At 33.0% G+C, this 25,160-nt stretch overlaps 2 protein-coding genes and 1 non-coding gene across 3 annotated transcripts; 2 read left to right on the top strand and 1 right to left on the bottom strand.

The window, feature by feature from the left end:
- The first annotated feature begins 1,287 nt into the window (after positions 1-1,287).
- LOC109187193 (proteasome subunit alpha type-2-A) lies at positions 1,288-6,277 on the top strand. The gene is made up of 12 exons (XM_019337317.1): positions 1,288-1,395; positions 1,994-2,062; positions 2,189-2,265; positions 2,766-2,830; positions 3,074-3,120; positions 3,522-3,597; positions 3,856-3,923; positions 4,391-4,460; positions 4,659-4,744; positions 5,677-5,739; positions 5,827-5,892; positions 5,977-6,277. Exons 2-12 carry the CDS (start codon positions 2,022-2,024, stop codon positions 6,023-6,025), a joined length of 708 nt encoding a protein of 235 aa, XP_019192862.1. The 5' UTR covers positions 1,288-1,395; positions 1,994-2,021; the 3' UTR covers positions 6,026-6,277.
- Positions 6,278-7,225: 948 nt separating this feature from the next.
- On the top strand, positions 7,226-7,299 carry TRNAT-AGU. The gene has a single exon. It is a non-coding gene; the product is annotated as a tRNA-Thr (tRNA).
- A 121-nt stretch (positions 7,300-7,420) lies between these two features.
- On the bottom strand, positions 7,421-10,792 carry LOC109188429 (trihelix transcription factor ASIL1-like). The gene is made up of 2 exons (XM_019339098.1): positions 9,661-10,792; positions 7,421-7,854 (listed from the first exon to the last, which is right to left on the bottom strand). The coding sequence occupies exons 1-2, from the start codon at positions 10,721-10,723 to the stop codon at positions 7,841-7,843; spliced, it is 1,077 nt and encodes a 358-aa protein (XP_019194643.1). The 5' UTR covers positions 10,724-10,792; the 3' UTR covers positions 7,421-7,840.
- Between the last annotated feature and the right edge of the window lie 14,368 nt (positions 10,793-25,160).

The following is a 25,160-nucleotide window of genomic DNA, read 5'->3' as shown; positions in this document are numbered from 1 at the left end:
GTGACAAAAAGAAAAAGAACGAAAAATGGGAAAGAAAACAAAAACAAAAACAAAAACGAAGGTAGATTGATGGAGCTGAAAACATGAAACCAAGAAGAAGAAGAAAGATGAAAAATAAAAGAATACAAACAACCCCTAGCTAGTGGGGGCGAATTATACTGTGAACCCCGTACCATTACCTTCATTGCCAAGTGTTATATCATGTCCCTATACATTATTTATCCTGATTTAAAAATTATATCCCGTTAACATATTAAGTATATTCAATTAATAATTAATATGTTTGTAAATAAATTGAAAAAACATAATTTGTTATTGTTAACTACATACACATAATATGTTGACGATATATTTTGGATGAAATTTGCAAATTTAATATAATTTAGGAACAAAAATTAAGCACAAAAGTTAATAAAATAACGAAAAGTGCAACATTAATAATAGCTTAGAGGTGAAAATTAAAGTGAGTACGACCAACACTTGGAGACGAATTATATTGTATAATTACCTTATAATTTAGAGATCAAAACTGCAATTTTTCTTTTTTAAAAAATTAAATATTACTCCACATTTTGATTATTTTTATAGCAAAATCAAATAATATAATGTATGATAAATTTTATAAGCTATAACTTTTTTTTTTTTAATATATTAACCATCCCACCAAACCTTATTATGAATTGGCCGTGTAAAATCATACTTAGATAAAATTAGGAAAAAGGGTCAAATAAGTGGGGCTTTACCTGAAAAGTTAATTAGATTCTCAAATTTTTAAAATTACAATTATACCCTTTAATATGTCAAGAGGCAATGAAACCCAAGAACTGATAAATGACATGTATATATCGTTTAGGCTTCAGTTCGACGAAAGTCTGGCGACTGGTGGTCGCCTTCTTTGGCGAAGGTCGCCCTCGCCGGAAAAGGCGACCTTTTGGTCAACGTTGATGTTTTGTAGTAAGCTTTTGGTTGATGGTCATGTTTTTCGGTAATATTTTGTCGGTTAACGGTAAAAAAAATATAGTCAATCGTGTAATTTTATCGGTAATATAAATTTGACTTATTTAACCAAAAATAATATATTTGAGAGTTTAATTACACTTTTTAAAAATTTAGCTGATTAATTGACTCTTGATGTAAAATTTAGGGACATATTTGAGCATTTTTCCATAAAATTATGATTATGATAAGCTAATAAGCTATTGAGCTGTATATGTTTCAAATACTCAGAAATGTCAGGGGTCTAGATGCAATTATTATCTCAATAACTATTTTAAAGACCCGAACCGGCCCAATTAAGGCCCTTTTATTTCTTTCTCCCCAAGTCGAACTAAAGCTAGAAGTATCCCTATTCTCAAGCTTCCGTGAAGAATTCTTCGCTGCCTCGACATTGCCCAGGTAATCTCACATCTTTCAGCTCCGTCGGTCCTCTTCAGAGGCTCAGAGCTGTTGTGCATCCAAGTTTTTTTTTATTGAATGTCAAATTCGATTTGCAAGGCTTTTTAGTTTGATTGCTGATTGTCTATTGCTAAAATCGATGAATTTCAGTTTGGCAGTTGTACTACGATTTACTCATCTTTGAATCTTATGCTATGCGTAAAAGCACGCACTTTGTTTAGATTTTATATACATTGCCTTCGATCGTAGTTTAAAACACGAAACTTTGGTGCGTGAAGAGGATTATGCAATCGATTGTTCTTAGTGTTTTAATCGTGCGATTAATAAGTTCCGCAGAATTTAGGGCTCTCATTTGTGATCTTTTCTGCTGAAATCTGTGGTCTTGATTTATAATTGCTGGAAATTTTTGAAAACTCTGCTATCTGGTGTTAAGATTGTTGGAATTGGACATAGTACTTGAGCTTGAACAGTTGAACGATTTACCTGGTTGATGTTTATTCATATATGTTTCTTCTATACTTTTGGTTTGAAAATAATTCATGCAAAATCACTGTGGTGAGTGACTAGAAAATCCTGACCTGAAAATACTTGTTTGCAGAGCATTTACTAGAGCTTTACAATATCTGATGGGAGACAGTCAATACTCATTTTCCCTTACCACGTTCAGGTATGAACCAATTAACCACACTTAAAAAGGGAAGACAGTGATGAGGAGAATACCTGAAAAAATGAATTTTTTTATTCTTGTTTTTCTTTCTTGTTTAACATCTAACTATTAGTTATTGTTACACAGCCCTTCTGGAAAACTAGTTCAGATTGAACATGCCTTAACGGCTGTTGGTTCCGGGCAAACATCTTTAGGGATAAAAGGTAATTAAATGATGTATAATCAGTTATTTAACTAGATGTATGGACTGCATATTCATTTAATAGCCATGAAGATTTATTATTGGACACGTTGCAAATACAGAAATACTATTACTTATTTGGTTAACCATGACCTTTGGGCTTTGTCTCTGCTCAGTAAATGAAACAATAAATAGAAAACATGATAACATTTGCTGAAAGGGAAATTCTTTACGATTTTGCATCAAATCCTTCTTATCATTTATAAAATTCTCAGAAAGATACAAGAATTATTTGTTTGAAGGACATTATATACTTTTTACTTGGGCTAGAGAAATTGGTAATCAGATACTTGACACCCTGGTAAATTACTTGAGATAGACCTTTTTCAAGATGCATATGTATGGCATTATTTATGTTTGATATATATGCTAATATGGAGTAATATAGTATGTATGCAAACAAAATATTAGTAACTTTTCTATAACAAAGAATGATTTTAAAATCTGCTTGGGCCATTGCAGCTTCTAATGGTGTTGTTATTGCAACTGAGAAGAAACTACCATCCATCTTGGTTGATGAAGCTTCTGTAAGTATATTTTATTATGCACAAATATTGTTCTCTGGTGATATTATCTCGAACCTTTAAATCATTAATGCAGTCCTAGGGTACATAAGCATATGTGTAGGTATCTCTGTACCTCTGTACCTCTGCATTCATCTGCCATCTAGCTTGTATTGTCTTTCTTTCGTCTTCAGATTTTTATACTATATTTGGTTGTATTTTGAATATCAAGGGTTTGATGCTGATACTTCAGTGTATTAACCACAGGTGCAAAAGATTCAGATTTTGACACCAAATATTGGAGTTGTATACAGGTACCATAGCTGATGTTTATATGCACTGATATCATTTACTTCTGTTGATTGGTATCCATCTTTAGTCTTCCTAGTTCTTCTGCTTGTATTCTTGGTTAGCTGTGTTTCTACCCAATGTTTAGTGTATGAGATAAGTGATAAAATTAACTGATTAGAAATCAATCTGTTCTGGTTTTCATGAATCATGCTTAAGAGGTTGGTCCTTGGAACTTGGAAGTATACAATTTGAAAGTTCTTTTTGTATATCTATTTCCTATTCTCAGTGAAAATAACTCTTCTTCATTTGTTAACTTGCTTTTGGATGAGTAGGAGGGTATCTCAATCCATTCTTCCTCTTCTTCCTCTTCCATACTTATTTTACTTGGAGCATCTCTTGAATGATATTTGTTTCTTGTTTGCAGTGGCATGGGACCTGATTCTAGAGTTTTGGTTCGGAAAAGTAGGAAACAAGCCGAACAATATCACCGCCTCTATAAAGTATGAATTTCTTTTTGTGTACAAGCTCTGCAAGTTGCATTTTATTACCATTCTTTTGCTTTGTGTGCAAGAACCTTTTATGTTCTTCAAACAAAAAAAGTTACTTGTTAAGATTCCCTATGAAGGCAATTGGTATGATTATTTTAGGACTCTTAGGTGTCAGCAACAATGCAACTTTTGCTGATGTTCTCTAACAGATATGTGAAATATGGAATTATGGAATCTCATTTTGTATATTCTGTTAATGGTTAAACACAGGAACCAATCCCTGTCACGCAACTTGTGAGGGAAACCGCAGCAGTGATGCAGGAATTCACTCAATCAGGGTAACTGTTATTCTATGATATCATTCTGTCTTGAAATATGCGCCACAAGGCATTCTAATATTTAATCATGATGTGGGGATAAAACTTGAGGTTGGGGGAACATGTTCTTCCTCTAAGTATAAGAAGATTAAATGAAAGGATTTACTGGAGAAAAAACTTATATTGGAGAAGCAACTTATTTTCATCAAATCAATTGATGCTCTTCTGCTTTTGTGGGCATACAATATTTTTTTCCTCTTTTCTACATAGCATTTCCATTCTATCCCTTCTCATTTATCTTTTGCTTGACTGGTATAGTTCAAACTTAAAGCACCCTTGCCGTCATTTGGCAACCAAAATTCAACTCAAAGTCTGTTACATATATGATGTACCTCTTTATGTTTAAAAAAAAAAAAGAAAAAAAGAAGCTAACTTGATGTACTCCTTTGAATCCTTTTGATTCTTTTTCTTTGTTTCTTTCATGGTAGTGGTGTAAGGCCATTTGGTGTTTCTCTCTTGGTTGCTGGGTTTGATGACAAGGGTCCCCAGCTGTATCAGGTATATTATCCATGTCTAGCGATTGTGAAATTTTTCCTACTAATTGAAGTGGATATCATATATGATTCTTGACTTTTTTTGCTTTATTCTGCCAACTAAGCTGGAGGATGTCTGTAGCTGTTTGTTAGATGTTTAAAAAATCTGCGAAGCTTTTGCCTCTTTTTTTTTTTTAATATTCAGTTTGTTTTTGTCTTATAGGTGGATCCTTCAGGTTCATACTTCTCCTGGAAGGCTTCAGCCATGGGGAAGAATGTGTCTAATGCGAAGACATTTCTTGAGAAGAGGTCAGTTTGCATCACTCAGATTTTAGTGATCTGACTTCACAATTAATGTAACATATCCAACTTTTGTAACATATCAAAAGATTTAGTAAATTATGATCTATTCGTGAAAAACCATACTTTTTTAAAATTACTGCATACAGACCTCTACAACCTGTTCAATTATGGACTGTCTAAATTGTAAAAAATGAAAGGAAAAATTTAACTAACACCATCCACAATGACTGCCTCCATCCACCTCAACCTATCACCACATGAGTTGGTATGCTTATATGAAAAATAATTAAATTTTGAGCACATTCTATGTTTCCTAATTAGTATTAGTGTATTACTGTAATTAGAAAGTGGAAAATATTCTCCACAGACTTGTGAAATGCAAAGACTAAAGCACATATAAGTGGTGAAGTGACATGCTAAAAGAGATCCTTTGTGACCTGTAAGGCTGTAACAGAGGACAATTGTATGAAGTGTCCTTTGCGTTGCTCTTTTTAAATATTTGTTAAAAATCAGCTGCAAATCCCAAGAAATTGGCCTAAATTTTTCTGGTATTCTAACCTCTAGTCCCTATATTTTGTCAGATTAGCTCCACAAAGTTACTAGGTGTTAACACTCTCTACTACTACTTCTATTAATTCTTCTTTCCTTCTTTCTGTAAAATTACAGGCTGGGTTGAAATCCATCACATGCTCGCCCCTTTTTTTTTTTTTTAAATAAAAATTTGATGCCATGATCATGTAACTACCTCTTATTTTTTAATGTGCTTCTACTGTTTTATACAAAATCTTTTTCATCCCCATCTTTTTTCTTGTTCTCTTCCCATGGCACCAAACAGCAGGGGAAAACTGTGTAAATAATTTTATTGCAATGTTTGTGTTTGGGCTTACTGAAAGGCTATGATTGTATTTTTTTTCTGATGATTGTTTTTTGTACTTCAGGTATACAGAAGATATGGAACTTGATGATGCTGTACACACTGCTATTCTGACACTGAAGGAGGGGTAAATATCTTTGGAGTAATTTTTTGTCATCATTCTCAAGAGTATTTCTGTTTCCAGGACACTTAACCATGTTTTGCATGTTTCCAGATTTGAAGGGCAAATTTCTGGTAAAAACATTGAGATTGGCATAATTGGTGCTGACAAAGTGTTCAGGTATGCATGTTTCTTCATTTCATTGAAGTTAATTAGATAGAGGGTTTGGAGCCTAATGGTGCTTGCTTGACGATTTGTTTGCAGAGTCCTTACGCCTGCTGAAATTGATGACTACCTACAGGAAGTGGAGTAGTAAAGTTTTTCTTGAGGGTGCGTGGAAAATGTTCACTTTATGTTAGGAAACAACAAAGAAAGATTTGTTTTGTGCAACGCGACTATCTATCATCAGACTTTGTTGTTTATTCAAACTTTTGAACTGCCAAATCTAGACTGCTCTGGCGTTCATGTGTAACTTAAATCCTGATTTTACTTCAGTTCTGGTTGATTTATGGCTTTGTAGAACACCTGTCGTGCTTTTATATATATATATATCCATATTATATTATATATGTACCCACTTACTAAAGGCGAAGATGAAACTTAATAATAGGGTTTATTAATTTTAGAATTGCAAGTCTGACACATAATCAATTGAAACATTTACATGACTTTTTAAAGAAGAAAAATTATTTCAATATCTGTCACAGAGACTTGCAATTAAAGCACTTGCAGGAATGTTTATAGTCTTATAGCACGTTACAAGAAATTCAATGTCTCTTTATCCATGTCATTATCTATGAACAACTAATGGCTAATGGTGAATTTGGGTATATCTACTAATGATTAAAACTGCTGGAGGGAGATGGGGAGCTTTGCACCGTGGGGTTTGGTACTTGAAAAAAGGTTATAGTTGTAGTGGGGTGTTTGTTTTTAAGCAATTGGAGGTGGGGGTGAACAAGGATGGTGGCAAATGACAATACTAGAAGTTACTAAGGGTATGGATGGTGTGGTTGGGATTGAAGTTGGGTTTTTATATACGGAGTATATGTATAAAAGGTTTCCGACAAATCAATAAGTCATTGCTATTAAGAATCGAACTTGTAATTTTGTGGTTACTAAGTTATGAGTCACCAAGACACCATCTTGTATTCTTTTTTTTTTTTTTTTTTTTTTATTCATTGGTTATAAAGATGATTTTTTATTTTTTTAATGGGTGTATTCTTTTGAATTTGGACTTTATTTTATTTTTCTTACCATAAACTTATATTTTATTTTACAATCTGACTAAAGTAATAAAATTTAGATTAAAAAAGTTCCGCTTTATAATTTTAATTTTTTGTACCATAACATCAATCATGTCTGTTAGATGGTCAATTTGACTTATTTTTAACATTAAATTTTAATATTTTTAGGTTTTGAAATTTTTGTTTCTTTTTTTAATGGGATAATAGACACATGATCTGGAATTATGTAGCGTACTACTTAATAAATTCGTTAAACCATTGTTCACAGTGCTTTCGTAGCTCAGTTGGTTAGAGCACCCGTTTAGTAAGCGGGAGGTCTTGAGTTCGACTCTCAACGAGAGCAAGTCGTTTAATTTTTTGTTATCGTTTAGCATTTTGAGTACCCAATTTGCGCAATAGCTGATATTCCCCTTGCAGATCAACCTAACAATGAATGAATGAATGATCACTTCATGAACAAGGGCTTATAAAACTTTCAGGGTTAGAATGCATTCAGATCATGAATCCAGATTACAAAAGTTTACAACCATCCACCATGAATCCCTGAAACTTTACACAAATCTATCCAGCAAAAACATCCAACTTGTATGCAACAAACACCCTTGTCAGTAATCTCTGGTGGAAGTAGCAGAGAAATCCATGGGGTCACTGCAAAATGTTTCTGCCTAGCCTAGTAGGCTTTCCTGTACATAACCATCATATATATATATATATAATATAAAGAAACCCATAAGGGGCAAAAGACACCTGTCTCTACTCTATGTCTCTAAGGAAACACAGACAAAATTCTTGAGACAAGAAAAGCCAAGCAACCCTGAAACTGCTATCTGCTGAAGAATCCCATCTTCCATGAGAGCACAGTTGAAAAGAGCTGTCGCCGATGCCTATAAATAATTATCTGTTCAAGAAAAACAGGAAGCTATTAACATTTCATTCTTGTAAGCAAACAAAACCGTATAAGCTAAATAGCCTTAATGAATGCATATTTTGTTTGCCATCCCTGCAAACAAAACATTCCAATGACACAATAGCTGTAAGTTGAGTTTGCAATTCTACTTTATTTTAAATTTTATGGCGTATAGTATTTGGAAGTTCCACATAATCATGTCTTGCCATGACCCTAATATGTAACAACTACAAATCTAGGAAGGATGGATCAGAAAAAGGTGACTGAATATGCTAGCTTGTGTGTATGTAAATATACTAAGAAGTATATTTGTTTGTGTAGCAAATGAGATTATGTAGGTTGGGACCTATTTTGAGTTCAAAAAACTTATTCATTAGACACAAAAAAAAAATCCATGTATGCACTTTGAAGTGGATTCTTGCAAAAAACAAACACCCTGCAAATACAATAAATGCACAGCATTTTCGCATCAACTGTGTATGCAAAGGCAAGTGAATTGATTTTAAGCAATCACAAAAGCTCTAGGGTCTGACAATGTTAAAGACAGACAAAACCAATGCAAGACATACATTAACTAACTGACACATGGACTCCCTTTGGTTAAGAATCTATAACAGACCATTTCATCGAGTCAAAATTATCTGGCGAGCAAAGCAATGTGATACGATGAGGCAGCCAGACATGCAGAAGGCATGCTATTAAATGGTTAAAAATTGACCTCAAGCAGCCATGTTTAAATAAACAGAATTAAATAGTTCATTATTTAAAATCACTCAATAAAAGAGCTCAGTAGAGTTGCCTACAAGTACCTTCTCTAGGATGCAAACACGACTTTTCCACTGACCTTTTTTTCCAAATTATAAAACGGCATCTTATCTATCTGTTGCGAGTTTTTACTAGCTAAGCTTGTTTACACTAGTTCAATGTCAAACAAAAACACACTAATTGTTTGTTTCAGCAATGCTATGAGAATCAACTAATCAATTTGTATAACATATAACTAAACTGCAATTGCTGTGAGAGCAATCTAAACCACATTACTAAGAATCTGAAATTCCCCATGTTTCTGGTTGTGGTTCAACTAATTCATACTGCTTTGTTTATGTCCTTAAATCCTCACAGAGCCCCACCCGCCATTAAGTAAATACAGAGGGACCATGGGGACTGGTTCAGTTATTTAGAAGAGATATAAAGCAGTGGAAACACAAAAGCTTAGTCTAGCATGAACCAGACAATAAACTGTAAATGAAACACAATGGACATCCAACAAATAGAAAGTTATCATTTTTGAATGTATAACTCTACAAGAAATAGTGGGCATCCCAAAAGTCCATCCCGCTCCTTGGAACATTTTCTATATGCAAGAGGAGAACATCAAGTGTGATCATAGTCTCAATGCATGACGAGAACAAAGGAAAGGTCTATTGTTTATACTGATCATAAACTGATAACTTATTGAGCAGAAACCAGAAATCCTGATTTTCATTACCCTTTGGAAAAGCTCCAACATAGGGGAAAGTAATCATATAATCAAATAAGGTACAATGAATAACTTTAGAGCATTATTAAAACTAGCCATTAATCAGAGGATCTCTAGAAATAGCATGTAAAGAACTACCAAGTAGTGCTTGAATAAGAAACACAATGATGTTCTTTTAAAGTTGATTGTCATTAACAATACATAGATAAACATGTCTGTCTGTTTCTGTAATCAAATCCTAAACTAATAACATGAGAATCAAAGAAGCAGAAATCCCAGGGAAGGAGAAGCTCAAGAAATGAAGAGCGCTCACTCACCAGCATGCGAGTTGTTGCGCTTGGCACGTTTGAGTTTCTCCAATTGCACTTGTGATTCCATAATGAGCTTCATTCTCTGAAGTTCCAAATCCTTGGCGAACTGCATTCTCTGCTTCTCTAGATCCACCATTTGCCTAAGCTTTGCCTCCTCCACTCTCTTGTATATATCGCTGAACTTCCCAATTGCTTCCGCTAAACTCCTAAACCCTTCTAATTGCGCTCCTACGTCCTTCCTCTTGTTCCCGCCGGAAAACGCCGGCGCCGGCGGTGGACTCGACGTCTCGGACTCCTCATTCTCGTCTGAATCTTCTGTGGCGGCTGCGGCAGCCGCCGCAGCCATGGCGGAGAAATTTCGCCGGGATACGGTTTCGTCGATAGCCACCGGGCGCTTCGACCGAGGACCGACAGGGACGGCTGACGGTGGTGGAGGAAGCGCCGGAGGAGTTTTCCGATTAGGAGCGGTAGTCGCCGGGGAAGAAGAGGGCTTGAAGTTGTCGCCGATGAGGGCGTCGAGGCTGTTGAAGAAGGCCCAGGAGGAGACGTAATTGCCGGGCGATTGCGAAACCCTAGCCCTCTCGGTCTTGTACTTCTTCTTCAGGGTGTCGATGCGGTTCTTACACTGTATGTCGGTGCGGTACTGTTTCTTAGTGTGGCCGTGGAGGGCGTTGACGGCGTCGGCGACCTCCATCCAGTGCTGCCGCCGGAGATTCCCTCGGTTCAGTTCCAGGTAGTGCGACCCCCACGACTCAATCAGCGTGTGAGTCGCCGCCTCCGACCAACAGTCCTCCCGAGCCGGGAAAACCGGCGTCCGCGACGCCGGAGGCGGAGCATTAGACGAAAGCGGAACCACCGCCAGTTCGTTTGTAGCCGGCGAAAGCGGCGCAGGGGACGGCGAGTGAGAGTTGTTAGAGGTGGGAGTGGCTTCGAGTTCGTCGTCGGACATGGCTTTTGATATCGGAGATTCGTCGTCGACGGCGGCACCGGCGGTCGTTGAGGAATTTGGGTTCGAAAAAGAATTTGGAGGCGAAAAGGTATTAGTATTAGTAATGGGCTGACACGACATCGCGCCGACGAGAACGAGCTTTTGGGCTCGGGTGAGAGTTTCTAGCCTCAGGGAAGGGGTGGGGTACCGGCCTACCGGGTAATGTATGGGACCGGCTTCTGGCTAGGCTAGGCTCCTACTCGATCAAAAATCAGGATACAAGGAAAGAAGGGAACAGACTCAAAAGAGCGTGTGGCTCCGGCTCGGCTTGGCGCTGATTGGGTTTAGCCGGTCACGTAGTTTTTTGGAGGGAAGAGTCTTGACAATATATTTCAATAAAATTATTTTCCTTTTTTACTTCATCAAACAATTATTTCTTTTATTTTGATTTTCTTACCGTTTATTTAAAAAAATAAAATAAAAATTGGCACAACTAATGTGTGACATTTGAGATTTAGATTTTTTTTTTTTTATGTATAGTACACCCATAATATATAATTTTAAACATTGTTATTAAATCTTACGATAATACATCATTAAAATGTCAAATCAAAAGTTCTAATAATATTAGTACATTATTTAACAAAGGAAAACATTAGTTCAATTACTTTGTTTTACATATTTTACTCAATGATGTTATTATATAGGTCAAAGTATTTATGAGGTCCATACTATAATAATTTGTTCAATTTAGTCTTTCTACTTTAATTTTGTTTATATTAGTCCCTATGCTTTAAAAATTGAAACAATTAAGAACAATAGCTTATGTGAGGAAATATTTATGTATTTATTTTAGACATATTAATGTAATATGTTGATGGTAAAAATAATTAATTTTATATATGAGTTGGAAGAGGCAACAAGCCTCAGTAGAGGCTTGATCTCATGATCTCCCATATGGAAGAGGTCACTACATGCTATCTGAATACAAGATGCTTGGCAACTAATTACGATACTTAAAATTATCTTTTTTTTAAAGGGATACAATATCAAGTATGGAAAAGTCATACCTTGTGGTCCAATGACACCCGTTGCTCTTTCATAAAGAAGATTATGAGTTCGAGCCTCCGTGGAGGCGATATTGGCTTTTTGTACTTTAGTATTAAAAAATAAGTATGGAAAAGTCTAAAATTAGTTTTAGAGTTCATTATCGAAATGGTCACTTGACTATAGTGAAATTATTAATTTGATTCTTGACTATTTTTTTTTACATAATTAAGTCATTAATTTTGAAAATCTTAACTAATTTGGTCTTCTGTTTGTTTAGTCGTCATACTTTCGTTTACTCGAGACCAAATTTGTAATTTTACTATAGTCAATGAATCATTTCAATAATCACATGCACCATTTCCTCTCCTAACTATAGCGAAATTACCAATTTGATTCCGAGCAAACGGAAGTCTAACCAGCTAAACAACGGATAATCAAATTAATTAAGATTTTTAGTTAAGAACTTGATTAAGCAAAAATAAAAAATAAAAAAAATTCACAAATCAAATTGATAATTTCGCTATATTAGGACCATTTCGATAATTAACTCTTACTTTTCTATTTATGGTGAGGAAGTGATTTTTGGAGTAAAATATCTTGATTACAAAAACGTGAGATTGATAAGCTCATTCCAAAATGCTAAAGCCCAACCCTTGGCCCAAATTGGAAATTGCGTTATTAGTATCGGAGCAAGCCCATAACTAAAAGTTCATTGACGGGGCCTACAGTAAAATGTTCATATCGCTTTTGGGTTAACTAGGAAAGAAACAGAGTACAAGAATGGCCCAAATGTTTCTTAAGTTCATTTCACAGAAACAGAATGGATATCTTCATATTTGACTTTATTCTATTTGTAATTTTTATTTTAGATTTTCACTTGTTTCATTTTTAGTTCTTCAACGTCTAAACCTGTTTCAATTTTAATCTAAAATATTGCAAGTGCCATTGAATGCAATAGGGTGAGCAATATGTGTATTTTTTTGTGTTGTAAAAATTAACGTAATTGAGTCATTTAGGTGCTAGCCGCTCTTAGGGTAAAGGAATTTCAGCATTAGTCGTACATTAGAAAGTCGACCGATTAAATAAGATTAGACAGCCAAATTATCAATTTGGTCATTGATAAAGAGTATTTATGTATTCTTAATAAGGAGTATTTACTTTCACACCCCATATATCACAATCTTGTTCAAGGAAGAAAAAAAAATGGTGACTACTACCTTTTTCTTTGATTTACGATAAATTCGGTAACTGCTATCCAGATATGTACTCTGGTGAAGCCCATCGTATACCACTAGTTGACAAAGGATCACAAAAGTATAAATCAACATAAGTTATTCATATATAGCTGATCGGTTCAAATCAAGAAATTTAATAAACTGTTTTAATTCCATCGTGACTATTAAAAAGAACAATTGTGAAATTAACAAGCAAAATGTGTTACGTAAAAAAAAAAAAAAACAATAGAGATAGAATAAATGCAACAGTGCATGTATAGTGACTGTATGTATGTATGTATGTATTATGATTGTATTGAAAAATGATAGGAAAAGTAGAGTGGAGTTGATGATGGAAAGGGATAGGGAAGTATTAGATTGCAATGAATGAAAAAGTCAACATAGGCAAGCTAAGCTGTATCTTCTCCAAAGTGGCACGACAGCTCAACCCCAACCCTGCCCACCAAACAGACAACTCAAATCAGTCCCCACACTTCACATTTTTCTTTACTTTACGGAAAATACTATGTGTACTTTCATTTTATGCTTCCAACTTATATTTTTACGCACAAAATTTTGATGAAGACATTTGTATTGAAACTCACATGAAAAAAAGTAATTTATCAGAGTGCGTCACATTAGAGAATAAAATTTAAGGAGTAAGACTTGGGAGTCTATGTAGTAGAACGTACTCTTACTTTACTTCCACAATTAAGGCAAGACAATATATGCGAAAAGCTTGGTGGTCAAGCGACACAACTATGACTTTCAACTGAGAGGTCTCTGGTTTGAATCTACTGTGGGGTATTGATTTACATAAACAGAAGATGGTGTTGCTATCATCATCAGCTCGGAGATTCCATATCGATTGTTAGTTGTATCCAGAAGCTTCCAGAAGCATGCATGCATGCCTGCACAGAAGTACTGATAAGTATTTGCAAAAAGACTTCTACTTCATGTACTTCGAAATCTAACTCCTTCAAATCTACTCCATGATATGGTGGGTGGTATTTGGCTATTATTTTTTTCATGTGACTCCTATAAACGTGCGTACATCAAAATTTTAAGTGTGAGAGTAAAATTTGAAAGTAGAGAATGAGAGTATATATATTATTTTCCTTGTAGAAATTGTGTTGAGTTGAATAATATGATGAGAGATGAAGAAAGTAATTATAAGAGCAGACATGAGACATGAAGAGAGCAGTATAGTACCACGGTGAAGGTACGCGGTACCATTTTGTTCTATTGCTTCAATTCCCTTTCTTCCCCGCCCAATTCTAGTGGGAGCCACCCATCCGTTTGCACCCATGCTTTTCAATTTGTGCTCCAATTTTTATCTTATCCTATACTATATAATATCACACATGTTCAATAAAATTATACCATATACTTTTTTATTTTTATTTTTGAAAGGATACCATATACTTTATTAATAATATATTGATTTTCAATTCATACCTAGAAATTTGTGTTTGCATATATAAAAAACGGATCAGGTGAAAAATTTAGTATTCAAGTGCGAACATGCACTTTTCAATACTACCAAGTGCAATTTTTTTCTTTTAATAATTACGAGTGCACTTTTGATTCATTGATTCTACAAGAGCTCTTTGCATAAGTGCAATTACATTTGACCATATGTAAAATTATGGTTGACTAAATCGCTAGGCGTTCTTCGGACGTTTGGGAGCGCCTAACACCTAGGACAGCGCCTGTGTATTTTATTTTATTTTTTAAATTAAGACTTGATAATTGTTAACTATTTAATACTTTAATATATAGTTAATACTAAAATATTAAATATTAACCTTAAAAACATCTAGAGTTTGAACAATTTAGGGTTATTTTGCTCAAAACAATGTCGTTCTGAGTGAAATACCCTATTTAAAAAAGAAGGAAACAATAGCTAATCGGTCGACTAGGCAACCAAATCGGTGCCTCGGAGGTCTAGTCGGCGCATAGGAGGCTTAGGCGATCAGCCGCCTAGACCACCGGTTATGGTGATACGCTAGGCGGCTGGCCAGCACCTAGGCACCGATTAATCGCTGCCCAGACGAGATTTTTGCAACACTATGTAAATGCACTCAAGAAAATTGCAATTGTAAATTTCAAAGAATGCATTTTGATAGTGTTGTAGGGTGCACTCAAAATTTGAAATAATTATCATAATGTCACCACGTTTTTTATTGCTTTAAAGCCGTTAACCTTTCCATATTGATAGATAGGATTGATTCCCAATTTCCTCTTGAGCACCGATTCTTACTTGAATGTGCCCTGAATCTAATTGGTTCATTTTCCCTAAGTGATTATATTGTTTTCACGCGAGTGTGTCCATACTCCGATCCATATGTGTGTGTGTGTGAGTGAGAGTGAGAGAGAGAGAGTGTGTGTGTGTGCGCGCGCGCGCACTATAAATAGTAGAGTAGAAAATTTTATGATGATTTTAATTGGTTATTTAAGAAATGTTGAATAGAAGTCGGGAAGGGCTTCAATATTATGTTATTGATTTGCATTTGAAACATAATACTGACTAGTTATATAAGTATTTTTTCAAAAAAAAGTTATGCATTTACTATCAAGTATAGCGGTTTGCATTTAACAATTGGTATAGTATATATTCTTTGAAGATCTTATAATAACTTGTTATAATATTTATTCTTTATAAAATTGTACATTAATTATATTTTACTAAAGATATATTAAAAAAACTTAATATAATTTATAAAGTATAGCGGTTTGCATTCAACAATCGGTATAGTATATATTCTTTGAAGATCTTATAATAACTTGTTATAATATTTATTCTTTATAAAATTGTACATTAATTATATTTTACTAAATATATATTAAAAAAAACTTATTATAATTTATAAAGTATAAAATACATCCTTATAAGATACATAATATCGTATCTCACACCATTATAAACTTTTTAAATATTCTTTATACGAATATAATCCTAATTTTTATTGGACCATAGAATTGGAGGAGAAACATACTTAATTACATGCATGTACTCCAGTAGACCAGTAGCCATCAACATGAATGAAAATATAAGGGCCCCACCCATGCCAATCCAAAGAGAATCCCCAGGTTTTGAGATAAGGTAAGAAGCCTCTGGAAATTCCAAAAATGTCAATTACATGTTGAATGTAAATATGTAATGTTAAGTCCCTAATTCACTTTTTTTTTTTTAATTTTTTTTTTACATCAACATATCACAAATAGAAATTAAAAGTGTAAAGCCAATATTCTCTTTTGCTTCTTATAGACAAGTCTTCTACAAGGCAGTGCAAGGTTTTCCTTATCATAAACTTCAAACACATATTCTAATTAAACAAGTCTATTAAATAATCTGTGTGGTTTAAATTTGTGGTTTAGTGACACGAAGTAGGTCTTTCAAATGGGAGACCATGAACTCATGGTTTGATCTTCGGTGAAGACGGTATTGACTCTTTGTACTTAAAAAAAGTAGTTATAAACAGATACTACATTGTAACAGAGTTAGTAGTACTCAATATAAATAAATAAATAAATAAATAAATATAAATATATATATATATATATATATATATATATATATATATATATATATATATATATATATATAGAGGAAGGTTCAAGTGCGGCAGTGCGCTTAGGTGCGGCGGTGCGGTTAAATGTAGGCCATTAGATTAGATAAATTCAACGAATCACATTCATCCAGGCTTTTCCGATATTTTCGCGCACGTTCTCACACTACGCGAACTGCAAGGTTAAAGTCGTCATTGGGCACCTGAATAGATCAAATCATAGTGTTGTGTGTTTTATGTTTGTTATTGGTGCATTATTAACCTTACTGTGGTGTATTTGAGGATTCATGTTGGTGCCAAGTTTAGGTGCGCCCGCGCCTTCCCATGCGGTCAGTGCGGGTGCACTAATAGTTATACAAATATACACCATCCATGTTAGAAAATGCACACCAAAAAAACATGTCACAAATTAGATATGCATCACCAGAACACACCATTAGGTATGAATAAAAGCACCACACAGTGTTCAGAAATACACCATTGGGGTGGTGAGTTATATGGTGTATTTTTTGAGTGTGTTGTATGTTTTTTGGTGTATTTGTGCATTTCATTGTGGTGCTTTTTCCTAACACTATTGGTGTCTTTTGTTAACACTGTTGGTGTATTCTGACAAGCGGCCGATATAAATGACCACTACAATTACCATAACACCCCCCACTTATCAGGACGCGCTTAAATCTTTAAATCTTCATAAATTAACCGCTGCCGTTAGATTAAGCAAAATGGACGATGCTGATATAGCCGCACCGCCGCACCTAAAGCCACTGCCGCATTTGAGCGCTAATCTATATATATATATATATATATATATATATATATATATATATATATATATATACACACACACACAGAATTTGGATCAGGTATCAATTGGACTTCTAGTGACTAATTTGTGTAAAAAAAAAAAACAAAAAAAAAAAAAAACAACAACTAAAAAGAGACAATTAACAAAAGTTGTGGCTGTATAAATTCGTGGATATACAATTTATTATAATTACAATATCAATTATTAAGGAATATTTTTAATACAATCAATGAACTGAATATGCTAGTAACTACAATAACTAAATAGAATGTATTGTGGACAGATAGCCCATAAAGAAGAAACTACCACATAAATCTTATTAAAATTTTTTTCAGTTAATTTCATTTTTATTTTAGATTTATAGGTTGCAATCCATTTTTAGTCTTTTTTTTTTCTTCAAAACATTTCTCTTTTGTTTTTAGTAATATTGTGACATGATCATTTGTAGTTCCCAATCAACAAAATCGTTTAAATTTCATAAAATACAAGGTCATTTAGATCTTAAATTATAATTTTTTAAAAGAAATTAAAAAAAAAATAGCGGGTAAACCCACTTTATACCCAAAAAAAAAAATAAAAAAAATCAAATGTTCTTGCATTTAATTACATTTTTTTAACGATTTTTTTGACGGATGACAAAAAAATGGTTGTCACAATAATATTAAGACTAAAGTGGGATATTCTGAAAAAAAAAAAAAAACACTAAAAATGAATTGACACAAATAAATCTACGACCAAAAAAGAAATTAACTCAATTCCTTCTAATGACATTCAGATTCATGATTAAAAGTTTTGAGATGAGTCGTTAAAGTTCATTATATTTGTAAAAGCAACAATTTATTTGAAGAAATCAGTAGTCGTTACGGAAAAGGAAAGCTCGCTTAAAAAGCATTGCTTATTCTCTATTGCTTTAGTTTGTGCTTACTCTTTTTTATTGGTTGGATTATTGACAAGGATATATAATCACCCAAAAACAAAGTTAACACAAGGATTGAAGCAGTAGGTGAATGGATTGGTGGATGTGAAACTGGAAAGTGATTTTCTTTTTAGTGACAATTGATAAGATTGTTCAAAGTGATGAATTATTGTTTTCATTTATTGCAGGCTATTAGATAACTCTAAAACTGTAATTGGTAAAATTGTTATATTAAACTCGTTCGTGAAGATTGAAGAGTACGTATTAACCAGATGACAATTCATAAAGTCACATATTACTTGATTTACGTATATCTTTTACAACGTGTAGAGGCTTAATTACGTTGATAACTATGAATATTACTTGTGTTATTTAGTCTAAATTTATGCTTGATGTCTGAGGACGGGGAGTCCCATGACCACCATCCTGGGCATACTCAATTCTTCTTCTTCTGTGTGGATCAACTATGTTTGCATAAAATATAATGAAAAATAGTAAAGACGAATATTGAATGGGTTAATGCTAGAATATTACAAATAATGTTTGTAGGAGAATAAGACATGATGGAATATAAAATGATTTGTAATGTCAAGACAATGCAATATTGGCATGGGCTCAACAAATTTTCTAAAATCATGATGGACCATGAGATCAGACTAAGTCGGGTCCACATAGTGAGCCGTGTAACTAAGTCAATACCCAACATTCTAGGCCCGAAGACGAGCTTCGGGGCATGGATGGTTAGTGGCTCAGGGTCGGCTCCAGAAGCTGGCCCAAGGGACCCTTGCTCTCTATCCAGGTCGTGGACACTTCTTCAATGCACGGGTTATGAACTCCCAGACCCTGGGTTTCAATTCTTAGATCATTTTAAGTATCTCTATCATCGGGCTTGTAATAGATTCGCAACTTGATTCATTCAAAGCATTATACAAGTTTTTACAATCTTTAAATAATTTTCTCTAATTTATCAAACAATTGTGTTGACATGCGCGTTGTTGATTGTCCAAGTCATAAAATCAATAATATCGTGTGTGTTTATTTATTTATTGTGTGTGTGTGTGTTTTTTTTTTTTTTTTTTTTTGTTGTCTTGTGGAAATCTATGGGGATGTTTGGCAAATAGCTGTTAGCAGGTTTAACTAGCAATAGCATTAGCAAGTTGTAGAAAGAATGTTGATAAATTAGATGTTAACTGATATGTGATTACATATAAAATTACCTTTAAGGGTATAGTATAATTTATTTTTTTCAAAAAACTTATTGAAAAAGTTGTTTTGAGTAGCTTTTTGAATTTTAACGTCTTAGAATAATAAGTTGTTACAAATAAAAAATATTAATTAAACAGTCATATTAATTATTTAATCAAGTCAAATAATTAATAATGATCAAATAAATTAAAATTGAATGGTAAGCTAATTATGTTAACCAACTAGGCTTATGTATTAATGTATGAGAAATGGTGCAATCGTTATACCCTGCAACACGGCGCGCGCAGCACTGCGCGTCCCGCGCCTCCCAAAACGACGTCGTTTTGGGAAGCGCGGTAGGAAATTGACGTAATTATGGATATTTGTTTATACAATTATGTGTGTTTATTTATATAATTATATGTATTTGTTTATACAATTATGTGAAACGACGTTGTTTTGCATCAGGGCGCACAATGCAATGCGCGCCCTGGTGCACGATATAAATTGCCGAAATGGTGAGGGAGCGAGAGAGTGTGCGTGCAGCCGTGCCTTATCCAAACACTAGACTTGAGCTTTTTAGTGCTGAATAGGATTTCCACACCCTAATAATTGTGCCCAAAAAAAGGGACCAAAATTATCGAATCAAGAAAAGGTAAAATTAAAGGAAAATTTTATGCGGATAATGGTATTTGTATTAATTTTTTATTTTTTATTATATCAAATTTGATTTTTTTTTTGTTTAACATAATTTTTATCTGGTTAATTTACAACGAGCTCAATGATAAGTAACGGCATATGTTATAAGTTACATTAGGTAATACAAGATTCTATACAAATAATTAATACTAAATTTTAAATTTTATGCTTCGATTTTATTTGATTAATTTGTCAATAACATATGTATATAAATGATTGTTACATTTGGAGTAATTCCTTCAACTGACCATTTTATTTTGTGTGCATACTATAAAAATTAAAAAAAAAAAACATGTTAAGTCTCGAAATGAATAGTCGATCCGAGTAGCAGGTGGAACATGATTCTCGTATCAAAAAATCATGAGTTTTGATTCTTGTCAGCACTTTATGATCGAGTCCATCACACAGAATCTTCCTAGTGTAGTTTACTTCTATTGTATGTTTTTCATCGTCCCAAAAGAAAACTACATATATTATTTAGATATTTGGATTATCATTATTCGTTAGACCACTAACAGGGCGTTTGGTTGGAGGAATTTTAAATTCCCTTCCCACTGAATTCCCACCTAATTCCAAAGGCCATTAAATTCCGTAGTTTGGTTGGAGGGAATTGGAATTGCAATTCTCCCATTTTCATGGAATTAAAATCCCATGTCCCCCCCCCGCCGGGGATTTTAATTCCTGGGAAAAAAAATAGTGATGAGTTAAAATTACCCCTTCCCTTTTTAACCTAAAATTAATGTCTAACAACAATAATGGACATTTTTGACTTTATACTACTTATTCCCTTTCAATTCCCATGTATACCAAACATTGGAATTGAAATTCCCAGTAATTCTATTCCTGTCAACCAAACACTGGAATTTAAATTCTCACTTTATTCCCAGTAATTCAACTCCCATGAAATTACAATTCATTTCCCACATAATTCCCCACCTCCAACCAAACGCCATGTAAATGTCCTGATGAGTATGTTCTAACTTCTAACTATTGGATGCACTTTTAAGTTTGTGCCATATTTAGATCAATTTCTGTTCTCACTAAGTCGGTCCAATCAATGGATAAAGTGTTAGTTATATTGATTTTTTCATACGAGAAGAGATTTTAAACTTTCAATCTTTCTTAAGAGATGAAACCACACGACCACTCACGTCAACTAAACTGATTGATTTGGATTATCAAACTCAAAAACATTTTTTTTAAGTATATTGTAATATTATAATTTTATTTATTATAATTATAAAACTTTGGGTCCATAAAACGTACAATGTATAGCCGCCTATTTTGAAATGTGGGAGTACTTGACTAGGTGAGTCTAGGGTGAGTCGACATGGATGAATCATGAATATGTGATGTACAAATGAACTTGACTATAATAATTTTATTATTTTAGTTTTAAATTTTGTATAAGAGTTAATACCCAATATAGTCATCGATTATAGTGATTTTACTCAATTTAGCCTTAAATGACTTTTTGTACTCAATTTAGTCCTCAACTTTGATGGTTTTATCCAATTTAGTCTTTTGTTAAAAATTTTGTTAGTTGACTATTAGAAATAATGTCCTAATGGTAATTTCTCATCCTTCATCCCATTTGGGATGATACCTTCTTCTTCTCCTTATTAAGATTCACGCAGAAATGCAAATCGTCATACCCAAATCAACTTCAATCTACGCAAAAATAAATATTTGCCTAACCTGCCTTCCTTAAGGGCTTGAAGTTGATTTGAGTACGAAGATTTGTATTTTTGCGTGAATCTTAATAAGGGGAAGAATAACGAATCATCCCAAATAGGACGAAGGATGAGAAATTACCATTAGGACCCTATTTCTAAAAGTCAACTAACAGAATTTTTAACAAAGGACTAAATTGTGTAAAACGATCAAAATCAAAGACTATATTGGGTATTAACTCTTTTGTCTAATAAGATTATTGACTACTCCGTATATTAAAATTTTATATATGTATATATTTTTTGATTTTTTTAATATATATTTTAATCTTTTGAAGATTTAAAGTAAGGAAAAAAATTGAATTGAAAAATTACATTCAAAGAATTAGAAGCATATCATTAGACAAAATTGAAAGTCAAAAATCAAAATTGTGGTGAAATCACTATAATCAAGTGACATTTTGATAATTTATTTTTAAAATTGATAATATATATATATATATATATATATATATATATATATATATATATATATATTAAATTGGTACGTCTCATCTACAATTCTTTTTGCCCTCTTAGTGCTCTCCTTATGTATTATTCATTCATAAATATACCAAGGTAACTTATCCACTTTTGCATATATAGAAACATATATTCGATCATTTGTTATTGTCAACCAGATTAGAGAAAAAGGTATTCTTTTATGAATAGATTTGTGGGGAACTTTGCTGATTCTAGCTCATATAAAAATGGTCATTTGAATATTTTATTTATGATTTGCATTTATATTAAAAAGAAGATGTCAAACATCTTGTGTTCAATTGGCACCTTTGTGACTTTTTTTGAGAAAATGTCACAAGATTGAAAATATATTAAACATATACTACACTATAATAGAGTCGATAATATTCAAAAAAAAAAAATATTAAAAAAAAAAGAAAAAAAATATCATTGGATTACATATATTGTAGAAACTTAAAAGTGCTTACTTTGGTAGGTCTAATCTTTATGCTCTCCCCCACTTCTTGCCAACTTTAATTTGTAATACTTTGGGTGGAATAGAAAATGTGGCGAGTGAGAAAGTGGGTGGGTATTTATATTCTTATTATTATAATACTAGTATTTTTACCCGTGTGTTGCACGAAATAGATTTGTTATAATATTTTAAAAATATTTGGATTAATATACAATTATATAAATTATAACATCAAATATTATATAATTTAATTGATAAAATGAATTGGATCGATTATTATATAAATGTTCATATCAAAAAGGTACTATAACTATTACTATAAACAAAATTAGGTACTGGCTAGCAAACTTGGGCCAAACGATCAACTGGGGCACTATTGTTCTGGATCACGCACCCACGGGCTTGACCGAACTTTTGTTGGCTGACTTATGTAACACACCCTACCTAAGGGTTAGATAAAGCTCTCGCTGAGGGCTTCAATCTCACCAAATAAAAAAAAAATAAACAAAATTAGGTAATAATATTTTGTCTTCAATATTAGTAGTTGTTCAATTGAGGAGGCTGGAGCGTAGGTTATCCTGAAGGGGTATCAACTTACTTGGGAGCTAGGTTTCGGCATAGTATGTTGGGAGAACATATTGGGTGTGTTTGGTTCGCACATAAGAATCGGAATCGGAATGGGTATCAAATACTTGGTAATGGTAATGGGTTTTGGTGAAAGTATTTAACATGTTTGGTAGTATGGTGGAATGAATAAGGGAATGAAACCCTTATTGTATTTGGGTATGGGTTTTTCAATTGATGGAGTATTCGAAACCCATTGTAGTGTTCTAAAAACCTATTAACCAAACAACAACAATCACTTTCATACCCATTCCTATGAGCAAAACCCACCAACCAAACACACCCATTATTATTAATAGCTATGACTATGGGGTTGTGAGATGTTGTTGGCAACGGGCTCCTATGAAGACTCCTATGCAACGGGCTCAACTGAGATGATATTGATAAGAATTGAATTTATGACCTTTAAGTATGAGAGTCATGTTTCACCTACTCGGTTATTCATTTCGGGGCACTATAAATATTATTTAAATATTTTTGAGTGACGAGTGAAATCTGTAATCACTATCTGAGAATGTAAGTTCTCAAATGACTCCAATAATGAGGAGGCTAGTAATTGCAGTCTATTTTTAAAATTTTGAAAAAGAAAAAAGAGAGTTTCTTAACTACTAATTTCTTGTCGTTATATGTTAAATTACTAAAAAGAAGAAGATGAAATTAAAGTTTGAATTACAATACAATAAAACCTAATTAATTATTGACAATAATACTAATGTCATGCCAATTACCAATTAGAAGCCAATTACAAATTAGAAGTCACTTTCTAACACAACAAACCAAAATTCTCTAACCCAACATCATCTAAACCATTGTAAATTTTCAAGAGCTTCACTATAAGGCTATTCACTATTCCACATGGTAGTGGAACCCGCACATCCATGCTTAATAGTCATTTTGATTTAGGTTATATTTGACAGGGCTTATTTAAAAGCTTATAGTTTATTTTAAACTATTAATAAGATATAAGTTCTGTTTGATAATATTCTCAAAATAAGCTCATAGCTTAAAATAAGAGCTTATTTTGGAATGCTACCTAAGGTAGCGTTTCAAAATAAGCTCCTAGTTTCCTAATTTTTTTTTTTCATCTTTATCCTTATTATTTTAAAGAAATTACATAATTTACCTTTCCCAATTAAAATATTTTTCTATTCTCCTTTATCCGCAACTTTCACAACAATTATTATTATTATTATTATTATTATTATTATTGTTGTTGTTGTTGTTGTTGTTGTTGTTGTTGTTGTTGTTGTTATTATTATTATTATTATTATTATTATTATTATTATTATTATTATGAGATTTGCAACAATATTGCTACATTGTGATATGCTAAATCATGATTATGCTAATAGTTTTATTTCAAAATGTTAATGTTAATTTTTTTAAAAGACAAAATGTTAAATTTTAATATGTAAACAAACTAATTTAAATTTTATGAAGATGTCATTTTTAGTCTTTTTACATTTATCAGCTTATCAAAAAGTTAATTTTACCAAACACTTTCAATCATAACAGCTAGCTTAACAGTTCTTTAGTTTTCAGCTCCGAACTTATAGCTTTTCCGCTTTCAGCTCCTTTTCAGCTTTCAGCTCCAGGCTTATAGCTTTTTAGCTTAGTTTGCCAAACAGAGCCTTAATAATGCTATAAAAGACACAAGTATATATTTTAATTTATACAAAAAAAAATTCCAAATTTGAAATTTTCATTAAAAATGCCTCTCTTTTTTTTTCTTTTTTTTTTTTCCCCCATATATCATAATTTAAACTAAGAAGAAATTACTATCATTCAAGGTTACACTACAAGAACAATCGAATTCACCTATAAAAAAATTACATAGGTAAATTAATAAAACCTGTACGTATTT

The sequence above is a fragment of the Ipomoea nil genome, unplaced genomic scaffold (assembly GCF_001879475.1).
Source record: "Ipomoea nil cultivar Tokyo-kokei standard unplaced genomic scaffold, Asagao_1.1 scaffold1421, whole genome shotgun sequence".
Classification (NCBI taxonomy): Eukaryota; Viridiplantae; Streptophyta; class Magnoliopsida; order Solanales; family Convolvulaceae; genus Ipomoea; species Ipomoea nil.
Note: the sequence above shows the minus strand (reverse complement) of the source record. Positions and strands in the feature narration are given on the sequence as shown.